This window comes from Heptranchias perlo, chromosome 17 (assembly GCF_035084215.1).
Source record: "Heptranchias perlo isolate sHepPer1 chromosome 17, sHepPer1.hap1, whole genome shotgun sequence".
Classification (NCBI taxonomy): Eukaryota; Metazoa; Chordata; class Chondrichthyes; order Hexanchiformes; family Hexanchidae; genus Heptranchias; species Heptranchias perlo.
The window spans coordinates 57578227-57597002 of record NC_090341.1 but is presented as its reverse complement, the minus strand read 5'-3'; the positions used below and the strand labels follow the sequence as shown (position 1 = coordinate 57597002).

The following is an 18776-nucleotide window of genomic DNA, read 5'->3' as shown; positions in this document are numbered from 1 at the left end:
GGTCCATCACCTATTACTGGGTCAGCAGGTCCATCACCTATTACTGGGTCAGCAGGTCCATCACCTATTACTGGGTCAGCAGGTCCATCACCTATTACTGGGTCAGCAGGTACATCACCTATTACTGGGTCAGCAGGTACATCACCTATTACTGGGTCAGCAGGTACATCACCTATTACTGGGTCAGCAGGTACATCACCTATTACTGGGTCAGCAGGTCCATCACCTATTACTGGGTCAGCAGGTACATCACCTATTACTGGGTCAGCAGGTACATCACCTATTACTGGGTCAGCAGGTACATCACCTATTACTGGGTCAGCAGGTACATCACCTATTACTGGGTCAGCACGTACATCACCTATTACTGGGTCAGCAGGTACATCAACTATTGCCGGGTCAGCAGGTACATCACCTATTACTGGGTCAGCAGGTACATCACCTATTACTGGGTCAGCAGGTCCATCACCTATTACTGGGTCAGCAGGTCCATCACGTATTACTGGGTCAGCAGGTCCATCACCTATTACTGGGTCAGCAGGTCCATTACCTATTACTGGGTCAGCAGGTCCATCACCTATTACTGGGTCAGCAGGTCCATTACCTATTACTGGGTCAGCAGGTCCATCACCTATTACCGGGTCAGCAGGTACATCACCTATTACTGGGTCAGCACGTACATCACCTATTACCGGGTCAGCAGGTACATCACCTATTGCCGGGTCAGCAGGTACATCACCTATTACTGGGTCAGCAGGTACATCACCTATTACTGGGTCAGCAGGTCCATCACCCTTATACTGGGTCAGCAGGTCCATCACCTATTACTGGGTCAGCAGGTCCATCACCTATTACTGGGTCAGCAGGTCCATCACCTATTACTGGGTCAGCAGGTCCATCACGTATTACTGGGTCAGCAGGTCCATCACCTATTACTGGGTCAGCAGGTCCATCACCTATTACCGGGTCAGCAGGTACATCACCTATTACTGGGTCAGCAGGTCCATCACCTATTACTGGGTCAGCAGGTCCATCACCTTTGTACTGGGTCAGCAGGTCCATCACCTATTACTGGGTCAGCAGGTCCATCATCTATTACTGGGTCAGCAGGTCCATCACCTATTACTGGGTCAGCAGGTCCATCACCTATTACTGGGTCAGCAGGTCCATCACCTATTACTGGGTCAGCAGGTACATCACCTATTACTGGGTCAGCAGGTACATCAACTATTACTGGGTCAGCAGGTCCATCACTTATTACTGGGTCAGCAGGTACATCACCTATTACTGGGTCAGCAGGTCCATCACCTATTACTGGGTCAGCAGGTCCATCACCTATTACTGGGTCAGCAGGTCCATCACCTATTACTGGGTCAGCAGGTCCATCACCTATTACTGGGTCAGCAGGTACATCAACTATTACTGGGTCAGCAGGTCCATCACGTATTACTGGGTCAGCAGGTCCATCACCTATTACTGGGTCAGCAGGTCCATTACCTATTACTGGGTCAGCAGGTCCATCACCTATTACTGGGTCAGCAGGTCCATTACCTATTACTGGGTCAGCAGGTCCATCACCTATTACCGGGTCAGCAGGTACATCACCTATTACTGGGTCAGCACGTACATCACCTATTACCGGGTCAGCAGGTACATCACCTATTGCCGGGTCAGCAGGTACATCACCTATTACTGGGTCAGCAGGTACATCACCTATTACTGGGTCAGCAGGTACATCACCCTTATACTGGGTCAGCAGGTCCATCACCTATTACTGGGTCAGCAGGTCCATCACCTATTACTGGGTCAGCAGGTACATCACCTATTACCAGGTCAGCAGGTACATCACCTATTACTGGGTCAGCAGGTACATCACCTATTACCGGGTCAGCAGGTACATCACCTATTACCGGGTCAGCAGGTCCATCACCTATTACTGGGTCAGCAGGTACATCACCTATTACTGGGTCAGCAGGTACATCACCTATTACTGGGTCAGCAGGTACATCACCCATTACCGGGTCAGCAGGTACATCACCTATTACTGGGTCAGCAGGTACATCACCTATTACTGGGTCAGCAGGTACATCACCTATTGCCGGGTCAGCAGGTACATCACCTATTGACCTATTACCGGGTCAGCAGGTACATCACCTATTACCGGGTCAGCAGGTACATCACCTATTACCGGGTCAGCAGGTCCATCACCTATTACTGGGTCAGCAGGTCCATCACCTATTACCGGGTCAGCAGGTCCATCACCTATTACTGGGTCAGCAGGTCCATCACCTATTACTGGGTCAGCAGGTACATCACCTATTACTGGGTCAGCAGGTACATCACCTATTACTGGGTCAGCAGGTACATCACCTATTACTGGGTCAGCAGGTCCATCACCTATTACTGGGTCAGCAGGTAGATCACCTATTACTGGGTCAGCAGGTACATCACCTATTACTGGGTCAGCAGGTACATCACCTATTACTGGGTCAGCAGGTACATCACCTATTACTGGGTCAGCAGGTCCATCACCTATTACTGGGTCAGCAGGTCCATCACCTATTACCGGGTCAGCAGGTACATCACCTATTACTGGGTCAGCAGGTCCATCACCTATTACTGGGTCAGCAGGTCCATCACCTATTACCGGGTCAGCAGGTACATCACCTATTACTGGGTCAGCAGGTCCATCACCTATTACTGGATCAGCAGGTACATCACCTATTACTGGGTCAGCAGGTACATCACCTATTACTGGGTCAGCAGGTACATCACCTATTACTGGGTCAGCAGGTACATCACCTATTACTGGGTCAGCAGGTACATCACCTATTACTGGGTCAGCAGGTCCATCACCTATTACTGGGTCAGCAGGTCCATCACCTATTACTGGGTCAGCAGGTCCATCACCTATTACTGGGTCAGCAGGTACATCACCTATTACTGGGTCAGCAGGTACATCACCTATTACTGGGTCAGCAGGTCCATCACCTATTACCGGGTCAGCAGGTCCATCACCTATTACTGGGTCAGCAGGTACATCACTTATTACTGGGTCAGCAGGTCCATCACCTATTACTGGGTCAGCACGTACATCACCTATTGCTGGTTGGGATTCATCATATCATAGAATCATATAAATTTACAGCACAGAAGGAGGCCATTCGGCCCATCATGCCTGTACCTGCTGAAAATGAGCCACCTAGCCCAATCCCACTTTCACAAATGAGTTGAGCATTTCTGCCTCTACCACCCTTTCAGGCAGTGAGTTCCAGACCCCCACCACCCTCTGGGTGAAAAGATTTCTCCCCAGCTCCACTCTAATCCTTCTACCAATAAAATAAGATTAAAATCTATGCCCCCTGGTCACTGACCCCTCTGCTAAGGGAAATATGTCCTTCCTATCCACTCTATCTCGGCCCCTCATAATTTTGTACACCTCAATTAAATCTCCCCTCAGCCTCCTCTGTTCCAAAGAGAACAACCCCAGCCTATCCAATCATTCCTCATAGCTAAAATTCTCCAGTCCTGGCAACATTCTCGTAAATCTCCTCTGTACCCTCTCCAGTGCAATCACATCTTTCCTGTAATGTGGTGACCAGAACTGTACGCAGTACTCTAGCTGCGGCCTAACTAGTGTTTTATACAGTTCGACATAACCTCCCTGCTCTTATATTCTATGCCTTGGCTAATAAAGGAAAGTATCCCCTATGCCTTTTTAACCACCTTATCTACCTGTCCTGCTACCTTCAGGGATCTGTGGACATGCACTCCAAGGTCCCTTTGTTCCTTTACACCTCTCAGTATCCTCCCATTTATTGTGTACTCCCTTGCTTTGTTTGCCCTCCCCAAATGCATTACCTCACACTTCTCCGGAATGAACTCCATTTGCCACTTTTCTGCCCATCTGACCAGTCCATTGATATCTTCCTGCAGTCTATAGCTTTCCTCCTAACTGTCAACAACACAGCCAAGTTTTGTATCATCTGCAAATTTCATAATCATGCCCCCTACATTTATGTCTAAATCAATGATATATACCACATAAAGCAAGGGACCTTATACTGAGCCCTGCGGAACCCCACTGGAAACAGCCTTCCAGTCACAAAAATACCCGTCGACCATTACCCTTTGTTTCCTGCCATTGAGCTAATTTTGGATCCAATTTGCCACTTTCCCTTGGATCCCATGAGCTTTTACTTTTCCGACCAGTCTGCCACATGGGACCTTGTCAAAAGCCTTGCTAAAATCTATGTTGACTACATCAAACATGATACCTTCAACGACCCTCCTTGCTGCCTCCTCAAAAAATTCAATCAAGTTAGTCAGACACGACCTTCCCTTAACAAATCCATGCTGACTGTCCTTGATTACTCCGTGCCTTTCTGAATGACAATTAATACTGTCCCTCAGAATTGATTCCAATAATTTGCCCACCACCGAGGTTAGACTGACTGGCCTATAATTACTCGGTCTATCCCTTTCTCCCTTCTTAAACAACAGAACAACATTAGCAGTCCTCCAATCCTCCGGCATTACGCCTGTATTCAGTGAGGATTGGAAAATGATGGTCAGAGTCTCCGCTATTTCCGCCCTTGCTTCTCTTTACAGTCGGGGATACATTTCATCCGGACCTGGTGATTTATCTTTCAAAGATGCTAATCCCCTTAATACTCCCTCTCTCACTATGTTTATCCCATTCAATATTTCACAATCCTCCTCCTTAACTACAATGTCTGCATCATCTTCCTGTTTTGTGAAGACAGACTCAAATTATTCATTAAGAACCATCCCCAAATCTCCCGCCTCCACACACAAGTTACCTTTTTGGTCTCTAATAGGCCCTACTCTTTCCTTAGTTATCCTCTTGCTCTTTATATATTTATAAAGCATCTTTGGATTTGCTTTGATTTTACTTGCAAATATTTTTTCATGCCCCCTCTTTGCTTTCCTAATTTCCTTTTTAAGTTCACTCCTGCACTTTCTATACTCATTTGGGCTTATATATTATATTACAGTTTTGGGGAGTGAACTGTAATGGTTACAATTTTAAGGAATGAAGTATAATGGTTACTGTCTTTGGGAATGAAGTGTAATAGTCACTATTGGGAATCAAGTGTAATGGTTACAATTTTTGGGAATGAAGTGTAATAGTTACTGTTTTTGGGAATGTAGTGTAAAGTTAACTGTTTTGGTAGTGAAGTGTAATAGTCACTGTTTTGGGGGTGAAATGTAATGGTTATTGCCCGAAGGGATAGTGGAGGCAGATTCAATGATGGCCTTCAAAAGGGAATTTGGTAAGTACTTGAAAGGAAAACATTTGCAGGGCTTCGGGGATAGGGTGGGGGGAGTGGGACTAGCTGGATTGCTCTTGCATACAGCTGGTGTGGACTCGATGGGCTGAATGGCCTCCTTCCATGCTATAATCTTTCTCTGATTCCATGGTTACTATTGGGAATGAAGTGTAATATCTACTGTTTTCTGAGTGAAGTTTTAATATTTACCGTTTTTTGGTTGAAGTTTAATGGTTATAGTTTTGGGGAGGGAAGTTAATAGTTACAGTTTATTGGAATGAAGTGTAATAGCTGCAGTTATGGGAATGAAGTGTAATAGTTACCATTTTTTGGGAATGAAGCTTAATAGTTACTGTTGGGAATCAAGTGTAATGGTTACTGTTTTTGGGAGTGAAGTGTTATATTTACTGTTTTCTGAGTGAAGTTTACTAGTTACTGTCTTGGGAGCGAAGTGTAATGATTACTGTTTTGGTATTAAAGTGTAATAGTTACTCTTTTGGGGATGAAGTGTAATAGTTACAGTTTTTGGCAAATAATTGTAATAATTACTGTTTTGGGAATGAAGTGTAATAGTTATAGTTTTATGAATGAATTGTATTAGTTACAGTTTTTGGAAATGAAGTGTAATAGTTACTGTTTTTTGGGAATGAAGTGTAATAGGTATTTGGGAAATTAAGAGTAATAGTTACAATTTTTGGAAATGAAGTGCATTGGTTATGGTTTTGGGGATCGAAGTGTAAATAGTTACTGTTTTGGGAGTGAAGTGTAATAATTACAGTTTTTGGGAATGAATTGTAGTAGTTACTGCTTTTGGAAGCAAGGTGTAATAGTTACAGTTTTTGGCAAATAATTGTAATAGTTACTGTTTTGGGAATGAAGTGTAATAGTCACTGTTTTGGTGAGTGAAATGTAATAGTTACAGTTTATTGGGATGAGCTGTAAGGGAAACAGTTTTGGAAATGAATTGTAGGAGATACTGTTTTGGCGAGTGAAATGTAATATTTACATTTTTTGGTATGAAGTGTAATAGTTAAAGTTTTTGAGAACGATGTATAATAGATACAGTTTTGGGGAATGAAGTGTATTAGTTAATGTTTATGGGAATGAAATGTATCAGTTATAGTTTTTGGAAATGAATTGTAATAGTTACTGTTTTGGGGATGAAGTGTAATGGTTACTAGTTTTGCAACTGAAATGTAATAGTTACAATTTTTGGCTATAAATTATAATAAGAACATAAGAAATAGGAGCAGGAGTAGGCCATATGGCCCCTCGAGCCTGCTCCGCCATTCAATAAGATCATGGCTGATCTTCGACCTCAACTCCATTTTCTCGCCCGATCCCCATATCCCTTGCTTCCCCTAGAATCCAAAAATCCATCGATCTCAGTTTTGAATATACTCAACGACTCAGCATCCACAGCCCTCTGGGGTAGAGAATTCCAAAGATTCACAAACCTCTGAGTGAAGAAATTTCTCCTCATCTCATTCTTGAATGGCCGACCCCTTATCCTGAGACTATGACCCCTAGTTCTAGACGCTCCAGCCAGGGAAAACAACCTCTCAGCATCTACTCTGTCGAGCCCCCTCAGAATCTTATATGTTTCAATGAGATCACCTCTCATTCTTCTAAACTCCAGAGAGTATAGGCCCATTCTACTCAATCTCTCCTCATAGGACAACCCTCTCATCCCAGGAATCAATCTAGTAAACCTTTGTTGCACCCCCTCTAAGGCAAGTATATCCTTCCTGAGGTAAGGAGACCAAAACTGTACATAGTACTCCAGGTGAGGTCTCACCAGAGCCCTGTACAATTGCAGCAAGACTTCCTTACTCTTGTACTCCAACCCCCTTGCAATAAAGGCCAACATACCATTTGCCTTCCTAATTGCTTGCTGTACCTGCATGTTAACTTTCTGTGTTTCATGTTCAAGGACACCCAAATCCCTCTGAACACCAACATTTAATAGTTTCTCACCACTTAAAAAATATTCTGTTTTTCTGTTCTTCCTACCAAAGTGAATAATCTCACATTTCCCCACATTATATTCCATCTGCCACCTTCTTGCCCACTCACTTAACCTGTCTATATCCCTTTGCAGACTCTTTGTGTCCTCCTCACAGCTTACTTTCCCACTTAGCTTTGTATCGTCAGCAAACTTGGATACATTACACTCAGTCCCTTCATCTAAGTCATGAATATAGATTTTAAATAGCTTAGACCCAAGCACTGATTACCCCCAATCCCATGAGCCCTTATCTTGTGCAACAACCTTTTGTGGGCACCTTATCGAATGCCTTTTGAAAATCCAAATATACTAAATCCACTTGTTCCCCTTTATTTACGCTGCTAGTTACATCCTCAAAAAACTCTAATAGATTTGTCATACACAATTTCCCTTTCATAAAACCATGTTGACTCTGCCTCATCATATTATGATTTTCTAAGTGCCCTGTTACCACTTCCTTAATAATGGATTCCAGCATTTTCCCGACAACTGATGTCAGACTAACTGGTCTGTAGTTCCCTGTTTTCTCTCTCCCTCCTTTCTTGAATAGCGGGGTTACATTTGCCACCTTCCAATCCACTGGGACTGTTTTAGAGTCTAGGAAATTTTGGAAGATCAAAACCAATGCAGCCACTATCTTTGCAACCACCTCTTTTAGAACCCTCAGATGTAGGCCTTCAGGTCCAGGGGATTTGTCAGCTTTTAGTCCCTTTAATTTCTCCAGTACTTTTTCTTTATTAATATTAATTACTTTAAATTCCTCACTCTCATTAGAGCCTTGGTTCCCCACTATTTCTGGTGTGTTTTTTTGTGTCTTCTTCTGTAAAGACATATACAAAATATCTGTACAACGTCTCTGCCATTTCCTGATTCCCCATTATAATTTCTCCTGTCTCAGTCCCTAAGGGACCAATGTTTACTTTTGCTACTCTCTTCTTTTTTACATACTTGTAGAAGCTCTTACAATCCGTTTTTATATTTCTTGCTAGTTTACTTTCATATTCTATTTTCTCTCCATCAACTTTTTGGTCGTCCTTTGTTGGTTTCTAAAACTCTCCCAATCCTCAGGCTTATTACTCTTCTTGGCAACATTATAAGCCTCTTCTTTCAATCTAATATTCTCCTTAATTTCTTTAGTTAGCCACGGGTGGATCACTTTTCCCGTGGAGTTTTTATTCCTCAATGGAATGTTATTTGTTGAGAATATTGAAATATTTCTTTAAATGTTCACCATTGCTTATCTACCGTCATATCTTTTAATTTAATTTCACAATCAGCCTTTGCCAACTTGCCTATGTAATTGGCTTTGTTTAAGTTGAAGACTCTAGTTTCGGATTTAAGTGCGTCACTCTCAAACTCAACATTAAATTCTATCATATTATGATCACTCTGCCCCAGAGGCTTGCTTATTATGATTACTAATTAACCCTGTCTCATTACACAAGACAAGATCTAAAATAGCCTGATCCCTGGTTGGTTCCATGACATATTGTTCTTGGAAACTGTCTCAAATACATTCCATGAACACATCCTCCAAACTACTTTTGTAATTTGATTTGCCCAGTCTATATGAAGATTAAAGTCCCCCATGATTACTGCATTACCTTTGTTACAAGCTCCTATTATATCTTGATTAATGCTCTGTCCAACAGTATAACTACTGTGAGGGGGCCTATAAACTACTCCCACCAGTGCTTTCTGCCCCTTGTTATTTCTTATCTCCATTCATACTGATTCTACTTCCTGATCTTCCGAGCCAAGATCCTTTCTCACTACTGTCCTTATCTCATCCTTTATTATCAGGGCTACCCCCCACACCCCCCCCCCACCAACTCCTCCTTTTCCATTTTGTCTTTGCGAAAAGTCAAGTACTCTGGAATATTTAGTTCCCAACCTTGGTCACCTTGAAATGTCTCAGTAATGGCTACTAGATCAAACCCACTTACCTCTATTTGTGTAATTTAATTCATCTATCTTGTTACGAATGCTTCGTGCATTGAAATAATGCGGCTTTAATTTTAACTTCTTACTATTTTTCCCTGATTTGACCTTATTCACTGATGCATTATTACCGTTAAACTCTCTGTCTCTTCCTGTCACACTCTGCTTATCTTTACCCAAATCGCTACTCTGCTCTATGGTCTTGACTTTTCTTTTCAGGTTTATAAAAGTCCCCTTACCTGAACCCTCCCCCCACTTCCCCTTTTTAATTTAAAGTTCTATCTACTGCCCTAGTTATTTGATTCGCCAGAACACTTGGCCCAGCCCGGTTTAAGTGGAGCCTGTCCCAACGGAACAGCTCCCTCTTTCCCCAGGACTGGTGCCAGTGCCCCATGAATTGAAACCCCTGTCTCCCACACCACTCTTTGAGCCATGCATTTAACTCTCTGATCTGTTTGACTCTATGCTAATTTTGTGCAGCTCAGGTAGTAATCCAGAGATTATTACCTTTGAGGTTCTGCTTATTAATTTAGACCCTCGCTCCTCAAACTCCCTCAGCAGAACCTCATTCCTAGTTCCACCTATGTCATTGGTTCCTATGTGGACCACGACAACTGGATCCTCCCCCTCATGCTCCAAGTTCTTTTCCAGCCACGAGGAGCCATCCTTAACCCTGGCACTGGGCAACACAGATTTCAGGACTCCCGCTCATGGCTGCTATCTCCCTGACTATACTATCCCCTCCCACTACCACATTCCTTTTCACTCCCCCACTTGAATGGCCCCCTGTACCATGGTACTATGGTCAGTTTGCCCATCCTCCCTACGGTCTTTGTTCTTATCCACACAGGCAGCAAGTACCTCGTACCTGTTGGACAAGGTCAAAGACTGAGGCTCCTCCATCACTGCATCGGGGTCCCCATACCCGCCTGACTCACAGTCACATCCTCCTGTCCCTGACCACTGACCAAATCTAAACCACTACCTAACCTAAGGAGTGCGACTGCCTCCTGGATCAAAGTGTCCAGGTAACTCTCCCCCTCCCTGATGTATCGCAATGTCTGCACCTCGGACTCATCAAATGAGGCCATATGGGTTGAGCTAAAGAGCAAAAAAGGGGCAATCAGACTGCTGGGAGTGTACTATAGACCCCCAAACAGTCAGAGGGAGATAGAAGAGCAAATATGTAGGCAAATTTCAGAGAAGTGCAACAACAATAGGGCAGTAATAGGGGATTTCAACAACCCTAATATTAACTGGGATAAATTCATTCTAAAAAGTTTAGAGGGTGCAGAATTCTTAAATTGCATTCAGGAGAATATTTTTAGCCAGACAAGATAGAACAGGCATAAAAGTTCTCAACTGGGGAAAGGTCAATTTTACTAAGCTAAGAAGTGATTTATCAAAAGTGGACTGGAAACAGCTACTTGAAGGTAAACCAGTGTCAGAGCAGTGGGAGGCATTCGATGGGGAGATAGTGAGGGTTCAGAGTAAACATGTTCCCACAAAGGAAAAGGGTGGGACTGTCAAATCTAGAGCCCCCTGGATGACAAGGAGCACACAGGGTAAGATAAGGCAAAAAAGGGAAGCTTATGTCAGACACCAAGAGCTCAATACTGCAGAAAGCCTAGAGGAGTATAGAAAGTGCAGGGGTGAAATTAAAAAGGAAATTAGGAAAGCAAAGAGAGGGCATGAAAAAATACTGGCAAGTAAAATTAAGAGAAACCCAAAGATGTTTCATAAATACATAAAGAGCAACAGGATAACTAAGGAAAGAGTAGGGCCTATTAGAGACCAAAAAGGTAAACTATGTGTGGAGGTAGAAGATGTGGGGATGGTTCTTAATGAATACTTTGCGTCTGTCTTCACAAAAGAGGGGGACGATGCAGAGATTGTAGTTAAGGAGGAGGAGTGTGAAATATTGGATGGGATAAACTTAGTGAGAGAGGAAATATTAAGGGGATTAGCATCTTTAAAAGTAGATAAATTGCCAGGCCCGGATGAAATGTATCCCAGGCTGTTAAGAGAAGCAAGGGAGGAAATAGCGGAGGCTCTAACCATCATTTTCCAATCCTCTCTGGATACAGGTATGGTGCCGGAGGATTGGATGACTGCTAATGTTGTACCGTTGTTTAAAAAGGGAGAAAGAGATAGACCAAGCATGGATTTATTAAGAGAAGATCGTATCTGACTGACTTGATTGAATTTTTTGAGGAGGTAACAAGGAGGGTCATTGAGGGTAGTGCGTTTGATGTAATCGACATGGATTTTAGCAAGGCTTTTGACAAGGTCCCACATGGCAGACTGGTCAGAAAAATAAAAGCCAATGGGATCCGAGGGAGAGTGGCAAGTTGGATCCAAAATTGGCTCAGTGGCAGGAAGCAAAGGGTAATGGTCGACGGGTGTTTTTGTGACTGGAAGGCTGTTTCCAGTGGAGTTCCGCAAGGCTCAGTACTAGGTACCTTGCTTTTTGTGGTATATATTAATGATTTAGACTTAAATGTAGGGGACATGATTAAGAAGTTTGCAGATGATACAAAAATTGGCCGTGTGGTTGATAGTGAGGAGGAAAGCTGCAGACTGCAGGAAGATATCAATGGACTGGTCAGGTGGGCAGAAAAGTGGCAAATGGAATTCAATCCAGCGAAGTGTGAGATAATGCCTTACCTGGTCTGGCCTATATGTGACTCCAGACCCACAGCAATGTGGTTGATTCTTAATTGCCCTCTGAAATGGCCCAGCAAGCCACTCAGTTGTAAAATCTCGCTAAAAAAAGTCCTAATAAGAATATAACTGGACGGACCACCCAGCATCGGACCACTAGGCACCGGACACGACAAAGGCAAACCAAGCCCAGTCGACCCTGCAAAGTCCTCCTCACTAACATCTGGGGACTTGTGCCAAAATTGGGAGAGCTGTCCCACTGACTAGTCAAGCAACAGCCTGACATAGCCATACTCACAGAATCATACCTTTCAGCCAACGTCCCAGACTCTTCCATCACCATCCCTGGGTATGTCCTGCCCCACCTTCAGGACAGACCGACCAGAGGTGGCGGTACAGTGATATACAGTCAGGAGGGAGTGGCCCTGGGAGTCCTCAACATTGACTCTGGACCCCATGAAATCTCATGGCATCAGGTCAAACATGGGCAAGGAAACCTCCTGCTGATTACTACCTACCGCCCTCCCTCAGCTGATGAATCAGTCCTCCTCCATGTTGAACACCACTTGGAGGAAACACTGAGGGTAGCAAGGGCACAGAATATACTCTGGGTGGGGGACTTCAATGTCCATCATCAAGAGTGGCTCGGTAGCAGCACTACTGACCGAGCTGGCCGAGTCCTGAAGTACATAGCTGCCAGTCTGGGCCTAAGGCAGATGGTGAGCGAACCAACACGAGGGAAAAACATACTTGACCTCGTCCTCACCAATCTACCTGTTGCAAATGCACAGTATTGGTAGAAGTGACCACCGTACAGTCCTCGTGGAGACGAAGTCCCGTCTTCGCACTGAGGATACCATCCAACGTGTTGTGTGGCACAACCACCGTGCTAAATGGGATAGATTCAGAACAGATCTAGCAGCTCAAAACTGGGCATCCATGAGGCGCTGTGGGCCATCAGCAGCAGCAGAATTGTATTCCAGCATAATCTGTAACCTCATGGCCCGGCATATTCCTCACTCTACCAATACCAACAAGCCAGGGGATCAACCCTGGTTCAATGAGGAGTGTAGAAGAGCATGCCAGGAGCAGCACCAGGCGTACCTAAAAATTAGGTGCCAACTTGGTGAAGCTACAACTCAGGACTACATGCATGCTAAACAGCGGAAGCAACATGCTATATACAGAGCCAAGCGATTCCACAACCAATGGATCAGATCAAAGCTCTGCAGTCCTGCCACATCCAGTCGTGAATGGTGGTGGACAATTAAACAACTAATGGGAGGAGGAGGCTCTGTAAACATCCCCATCCTCAATGATGGCGGAGTCCAGCACGTGAGTGCAAAAGACAAGGCTGAAGTGTTTGCAACCATCTTCAGCCAGAAGTGCCGAGTGGATGATCCATCTCGGCCTCCTCCCGATATCCCCACCATCACAGAAGCCAGTCTTCAACCAATTCGATTCACTCCACGTGATATCAAGAAACGGCTGAGTGCACTGGATACAGCAAAGGCTATGGGCCCCGACAACATCCCGGCTGTAGTGCTGAAGACTTGTGCTCCAGAATTAGCTGCGCCTCTAGCCAAACTGTTCAAGTACAGCTACAACACTGGCATCCACCCGACAATGTGGAAAATTGCCCTGGCATGTCCTGTCCACAAAAAGCAGGACAAATCCAATCCGGCCAATTACCGCCCCATCAGTCTGCTCTCAATCATCAGCAAAGTGATGGAAGGTGTCGTCGACAGTGCTATCAAGCGGCACTTACTCACCAATAAACTGCTCACCGATGCTCAGTTTGGGTTCCGCCAGCACCACTCGGCTCCAGACCTCATTACAGCCTTGGTCCAAACATGGACAAAAGAGCTGAATTCCAGAGGTGAGGTGAGAGTGACTGCCCTTGACATCATGGGATGTGGCCGTCGCTGGCAAGACCAGCATTTATTTCCCATCCCTAATTGCCCTTGAGAAGGTGGCGGTGAGCCGCCTTCTTGAACTGCTGCAGTCCGTGTGGTGAAGGTTCTCCCACAGTGCTGTTAGGAAGGGAGTTCCAGGATTTTGACCCAGCGACGATGAAGGAACGGCGATATATTTCCAAGTCGGGATGATGTGTGACTTGGAGGTGTGCAGGTGGTGGTGTTCCCATGTGCCTGCTGCTCTTGTCCTTCTAGGTGGTACAGGTTTCAGGTTTGGGAGGTGCTGTCGAAGAAGCCTTGGCAAATTGCTGCAGTGCATCCTGTGGATGGTACACACTGTAGCCACGGTGCGCCGGTGCTGAAGGGAGTGAATGTTTAGAGTGGTGGATGGGGTGCCAATCAAGCGGGCTGCTTTGTCCTGGATGGTGTTGAGCTTCTTGAGTGTTGTTGGAGCTGCACTCATCCAGGCAAGTGGAGAGTATTCCATCACACTCCTGACTTGTGCCTTGTAGATGGTGGAAATGCTTTGGTGAGTCAGGAGGTGAGTCACTCGCCGCAGAATACCCAGCCTCTGACCTGCTCTTGTAGCCATTATATTTATGTGGCTGGTCTCGTTAAGTTTCTGGTCAATGGTGACCCCCAGGATGTTGATGGTGGGGGATTCGGTGATGGTTGAATGCCGTTGAATGTGAAGGGAGGTGATTAGACTCTTTCCTGTTGGAGATGGTCATTGCCTGGCACTTGTCTGGTATGAATGTTACTTGTCACTTATCAGCCCAAGCCTGGATGTTGTCCAGGTCTTGCTGCATGTGGGCATGGACTGCTTCATTATTTGAGGGGTTGCGAATGGAACTGAACACTGTGCCATCATTAGCGAACATCCCCATTTCTGACCTTATGATGGAGGGAAGGTCATTGATGAAGCAGCTGAAGATGGTTGGGCCTAGGACACTGCCCTGAGGAACTCCTGCAGCAATGTCCTGGGGCTGAGATGATTGGCCTCCAAGAACCACCACCATCTTCCCTTGTGCTCGGTATGACTCCAGCCACTGGAGAGTTTTCACCCTGATTCCCATTGACTTCAATTTACTAGGGCTCCTTGGTGCCACACTCGGTCAAATGCTGCCTTGATTCAAGGGCAGTCACTCTCACCTCACCTCAAGTGTAATAGTGACAGTTTTTGGGAGTGAAATGTAATAGTTACTATTTTGGGGATGAAGTGCAATAGTTACAGTTTGTGGGAATGAAGTGTAATATGTTTTGGGGATGAAGTATATTGGTGTTTTGGAGAATGAATTGTAACAGTTATTGTTTTAGGGGTGAAGTGTAATAGCTACAGCTTTGGGAATGAAGTGCAATAGTTAATGCTTTTGGGAATAAATGTAATAGTTACACTTTTAGGGAATGTATTGTAATAATTACTGTTTTCTTAGTGATGTTTAATATTTACTGTTTTGGGAATGATGTGCATTAGTTACAGTTTTGGGGAATCAAGTGTAATAGTTGCACTCCCATCAAGTGTAATAGTTACACATGATGGGAGTGAAATGTAATAGTTATAGTTTTGGGAATGAAATGTATTAGATACAGTTTTTGGGAATGAATTGTAATGGTTATAGTTTTGGGGATGAAATGTAGTCGTTACTATTTTTGGGAATTAAGTGTAATACCTAATGTGTTTGGGAATGACGTGCGATAGTTAGTTTTTGGAATCAATTGTAATAATTACTGTTCTCTAAGTGAAGTTTAATATTTACTGTTTTGGGGAATGAAGTGCAATAGTCGCTGATTTTGGGAATGAGGTGTAATAGTTACATTTTTGGGGAGTGATGTGTAAATGTTACAGTAGAATATAAGAACATAAGAAATAGGAGTAGGAGCAGGAGTAGGACATACGGCCCCTCGAGCCTGCTCCGCCATTCAATCAGATCATAGCTGATATTAGGCCTCAACTCCACTTTCCCACCCAATCCCCATATCCCTTGAATCCCCTAGTGGCCAAATATCCATTGATCTCAGTCTTCAATATACTCAATACTGAGCATCCTGCCCTCTAGGGTAGAGAATTCCAAAGATTTACAACCCTCTGAGTCAAGAATTTTTTCCTCATCTCAGTCCTAAATGGCTGACCCCTTATCTTGAGGCTATAACCGCTAGTTCTAGACTCTCTAGGCAGGGGAAACAGCCTCTCAGCATCTACCCTGTCAAGCCCTCTAAGAATTTTAGATGTTTCAATGAGATCACCTCTCAGTCTTCTAAACTCTAAACGCCCATTCTACTCAATCTCTCCTCATAGGATAACTCGCTCATTCCAGGAATCAATCCAGTGAACCTTCATTGCACCACCTCTAAGTATATCCTTCCTTAGGTAAGGAGTCCAAAACTGTACACAGTACTCCATGTGTGGTCTCACCAGAGCCCTATATAATTGCAGCAAGACCTCCTTACCCTTATACTCCAACCCCCTTGCAATAAAGGTTAACATACCATTTGCCTTCCTAATTGCTTGCTGTACCTGCATGTTAACTTTTTGTGATTCGTGTACAAGGACACCCAAATCCCTCTGAACACCAACATTTCTTAGTCTCTCACCTTTTAAAAAATATTCTGCTTTTCTATTCTTCCCACCAAAGTGAATAACCTCACATTTCCCCACATTATACTCCATCTGCCACCTTCTCGCCCACTCACTTAACCTGTTTATATCCCTTTGCAGACTCTTTGTGTCCTCCTCACAGCTTACTTTCCTACCTAGCTTTGTACCATCAGCAAACTTGGATACATAACACTCGGTCCCTTCATCTAAATCATTAATATAGACTGTAAACAGCTGAGGCCCAAGCACTGATCCTTGTGGTACCCCATTAGTTACAGCCTGCCAACCTGAAAATGACCTGTTTATTCCTACTCTCTGTTTTCTGTCCGTTAACCAATTCTCTATCCATGTTAATCTATTAACCCCAACCCCATGAGCCCTTATCTTGTGTACCAACCTTTTATGTCTATTGAATAGCTTTTGAAAATCCAAATATACGACATCCACTGGTTCCCCTTTATCTACCCTGCTAGTTACACCCTCAAAAAACTCTAATAAATTTGTCAAACACGATTTCCCTTTCATAAAACGATGTTGACTCTGCCTAATCATATTATGATTTTCTAAGTGCTCTGTTACTCCGTCCTTAGTATTTGATTCCAGCATTTTCCCAACTACTGATGTCAAGCTAACTGGCCTATAGTCCCCTGTTTCTCTCTCCCTCCTTTCTCAAATAGTGGGGTTACATTTGCTACCATCCAATCCGCTGGGACCGTTGTAGAATCTCGGGAATTCTGGAAGATCATAACCAATGTATCCACTGTCTCTGCAGCCACCTCTTTTAAAAACCCTCGGATGTAGGCCATCAGGTCCTGGGGATTTGTCAGCTTTTAGTCCCATTAATTTCTTCAGTACTTTTTCTTTACTAATCTTAATTACTTTAAGTTCCTCCCTTTCGCTAGACCTTTGGTTATCCACTATTTCTGGTATGTTTTTTGTGTCTTCTACTGTGAAGACAGATAGAGGGCATTGGTGAGACCACATCTAGAATACTGTGTGCAGTTTAGGTCTCCTTATTTAAGAAAGGACATAATTGCTTTGGAGGTGGTTCAGAGAAGGTTCACTTGACTGATTCCTGGGATGAGGGGGTTATCTTATGAGGAAAGGTTGGACAAGTTGGGCCTGTATACATTGGAGTTTAGAAGAATGAGAGGTGATCTTATTGAAACATATAAGATCCTGAGGGGACTAGAAGGGGTGGATGCTGAGAGGATGTTTCCCCTTGTGGGAGAGACTTGAACTAGGGACCACAGTTTAAAAATAAGGGGTCTCCCATTTAAGATGGAGATGAGGAGAAATTTTTTCTCTCAGAGGGTCGTGAGTCTGTGGAACTCCCTTCCCCAGAGAGCGGTGGAGGCAGGGTCATTGAATATTTTAAAGGCTGAGTTAGATAGATTCCTGATTAACAAGAGAGTCAAAGGTTATAGTAGGTAGACGGGAAAGTAGGGTTGAGGTCACAATCAGATCAGCCATGATCTTATGAAAGGGCAGAGCAGGCTCGAGGGGCCGAACGGTCTACTCCTGCTCTTAATTCGTATGTTCGTATACAAAATATTTGTTTAATGTCTCTGCCATTTCCTTATTCCCCATTTTAATTTCTCCTCTCAGCCTCCAAGGGACCAATGCCTACTTTCGCCAATCTCTTCATTTTTACATACATACTTTACTGTTTTTGGGAGTGACGTGTAATGGTTACTGTTTTTGGGAGTGACGTGTAATGGTTACTGTTTTTGGGAGTGACATGTAATGGTTACTGTTTTTGGGAATGACGTGTAATGGTTACTGTTTTTGGGAGTGATATGTGCAGTGTAGATCTAAGTTTATTCACTTTCTTGTAGAGTGACAGAGAGTTCGAAGCATATCGCATTGCCAAATTAATGGTGACTTCAGAGAGAGCGTGAGTACAAACCCATATCTGTAATGCTTTTTTGAACTGCGGCTTATGAGACAGTGTTTTGTTACGAGTTTGTCACCTGCTCCTGTTCCTCTCTGCTCCCACAGGTACTTCAATGTCCTGAAGTTTCTACACACGGTGAGTAGTTGCTTGTTTCTGATCAGTTTGCCTTTGGTGCAGCGATGATCCAGTCTCCAGTCCCTGTCCCCAGCCCCCAATCCCCAATCAGAAGGACAAGGGCAGCAGGCACATGGGAACAACACCAACTGCACGTTCCCCTCCAAGTCACACACCATGGTCCAGTGTGGAATGACGAGCTCAGTGCAGAAGGTGCAAGCTGCAGTGACTTGGTGCTTATACAATGGGCAGCTGGTAACTATAGGCCAAGGCTGCTGAGGTTTTAGAATAAACACAAGAAACCTGCTTCAATAGAAAATCTGAATGACAATGAATTGCAGGAGAA

General features: G+C 44.2%; 1 protein-coding gene across 1 annotated transcript in view; it reads left to right on the top strand.

The window, feature by feature from the left end:
• Positions 1-18776, top strand: part of LOC137333943 (FYVE, RhoGEF and PH domain-containing protein 5-like) — a 329534-nt gene that overhangs the window by 187124 nt on the left and 123634 nt on the right. The window contains 2 exon segments of the mRNA XM_067998296.1: positions 18258-18316; positions 18421-18451. Coding sequence (XP_067854397.1) covers positions 18258-18316; positions 18421-18451 — 90 coding nt within the window.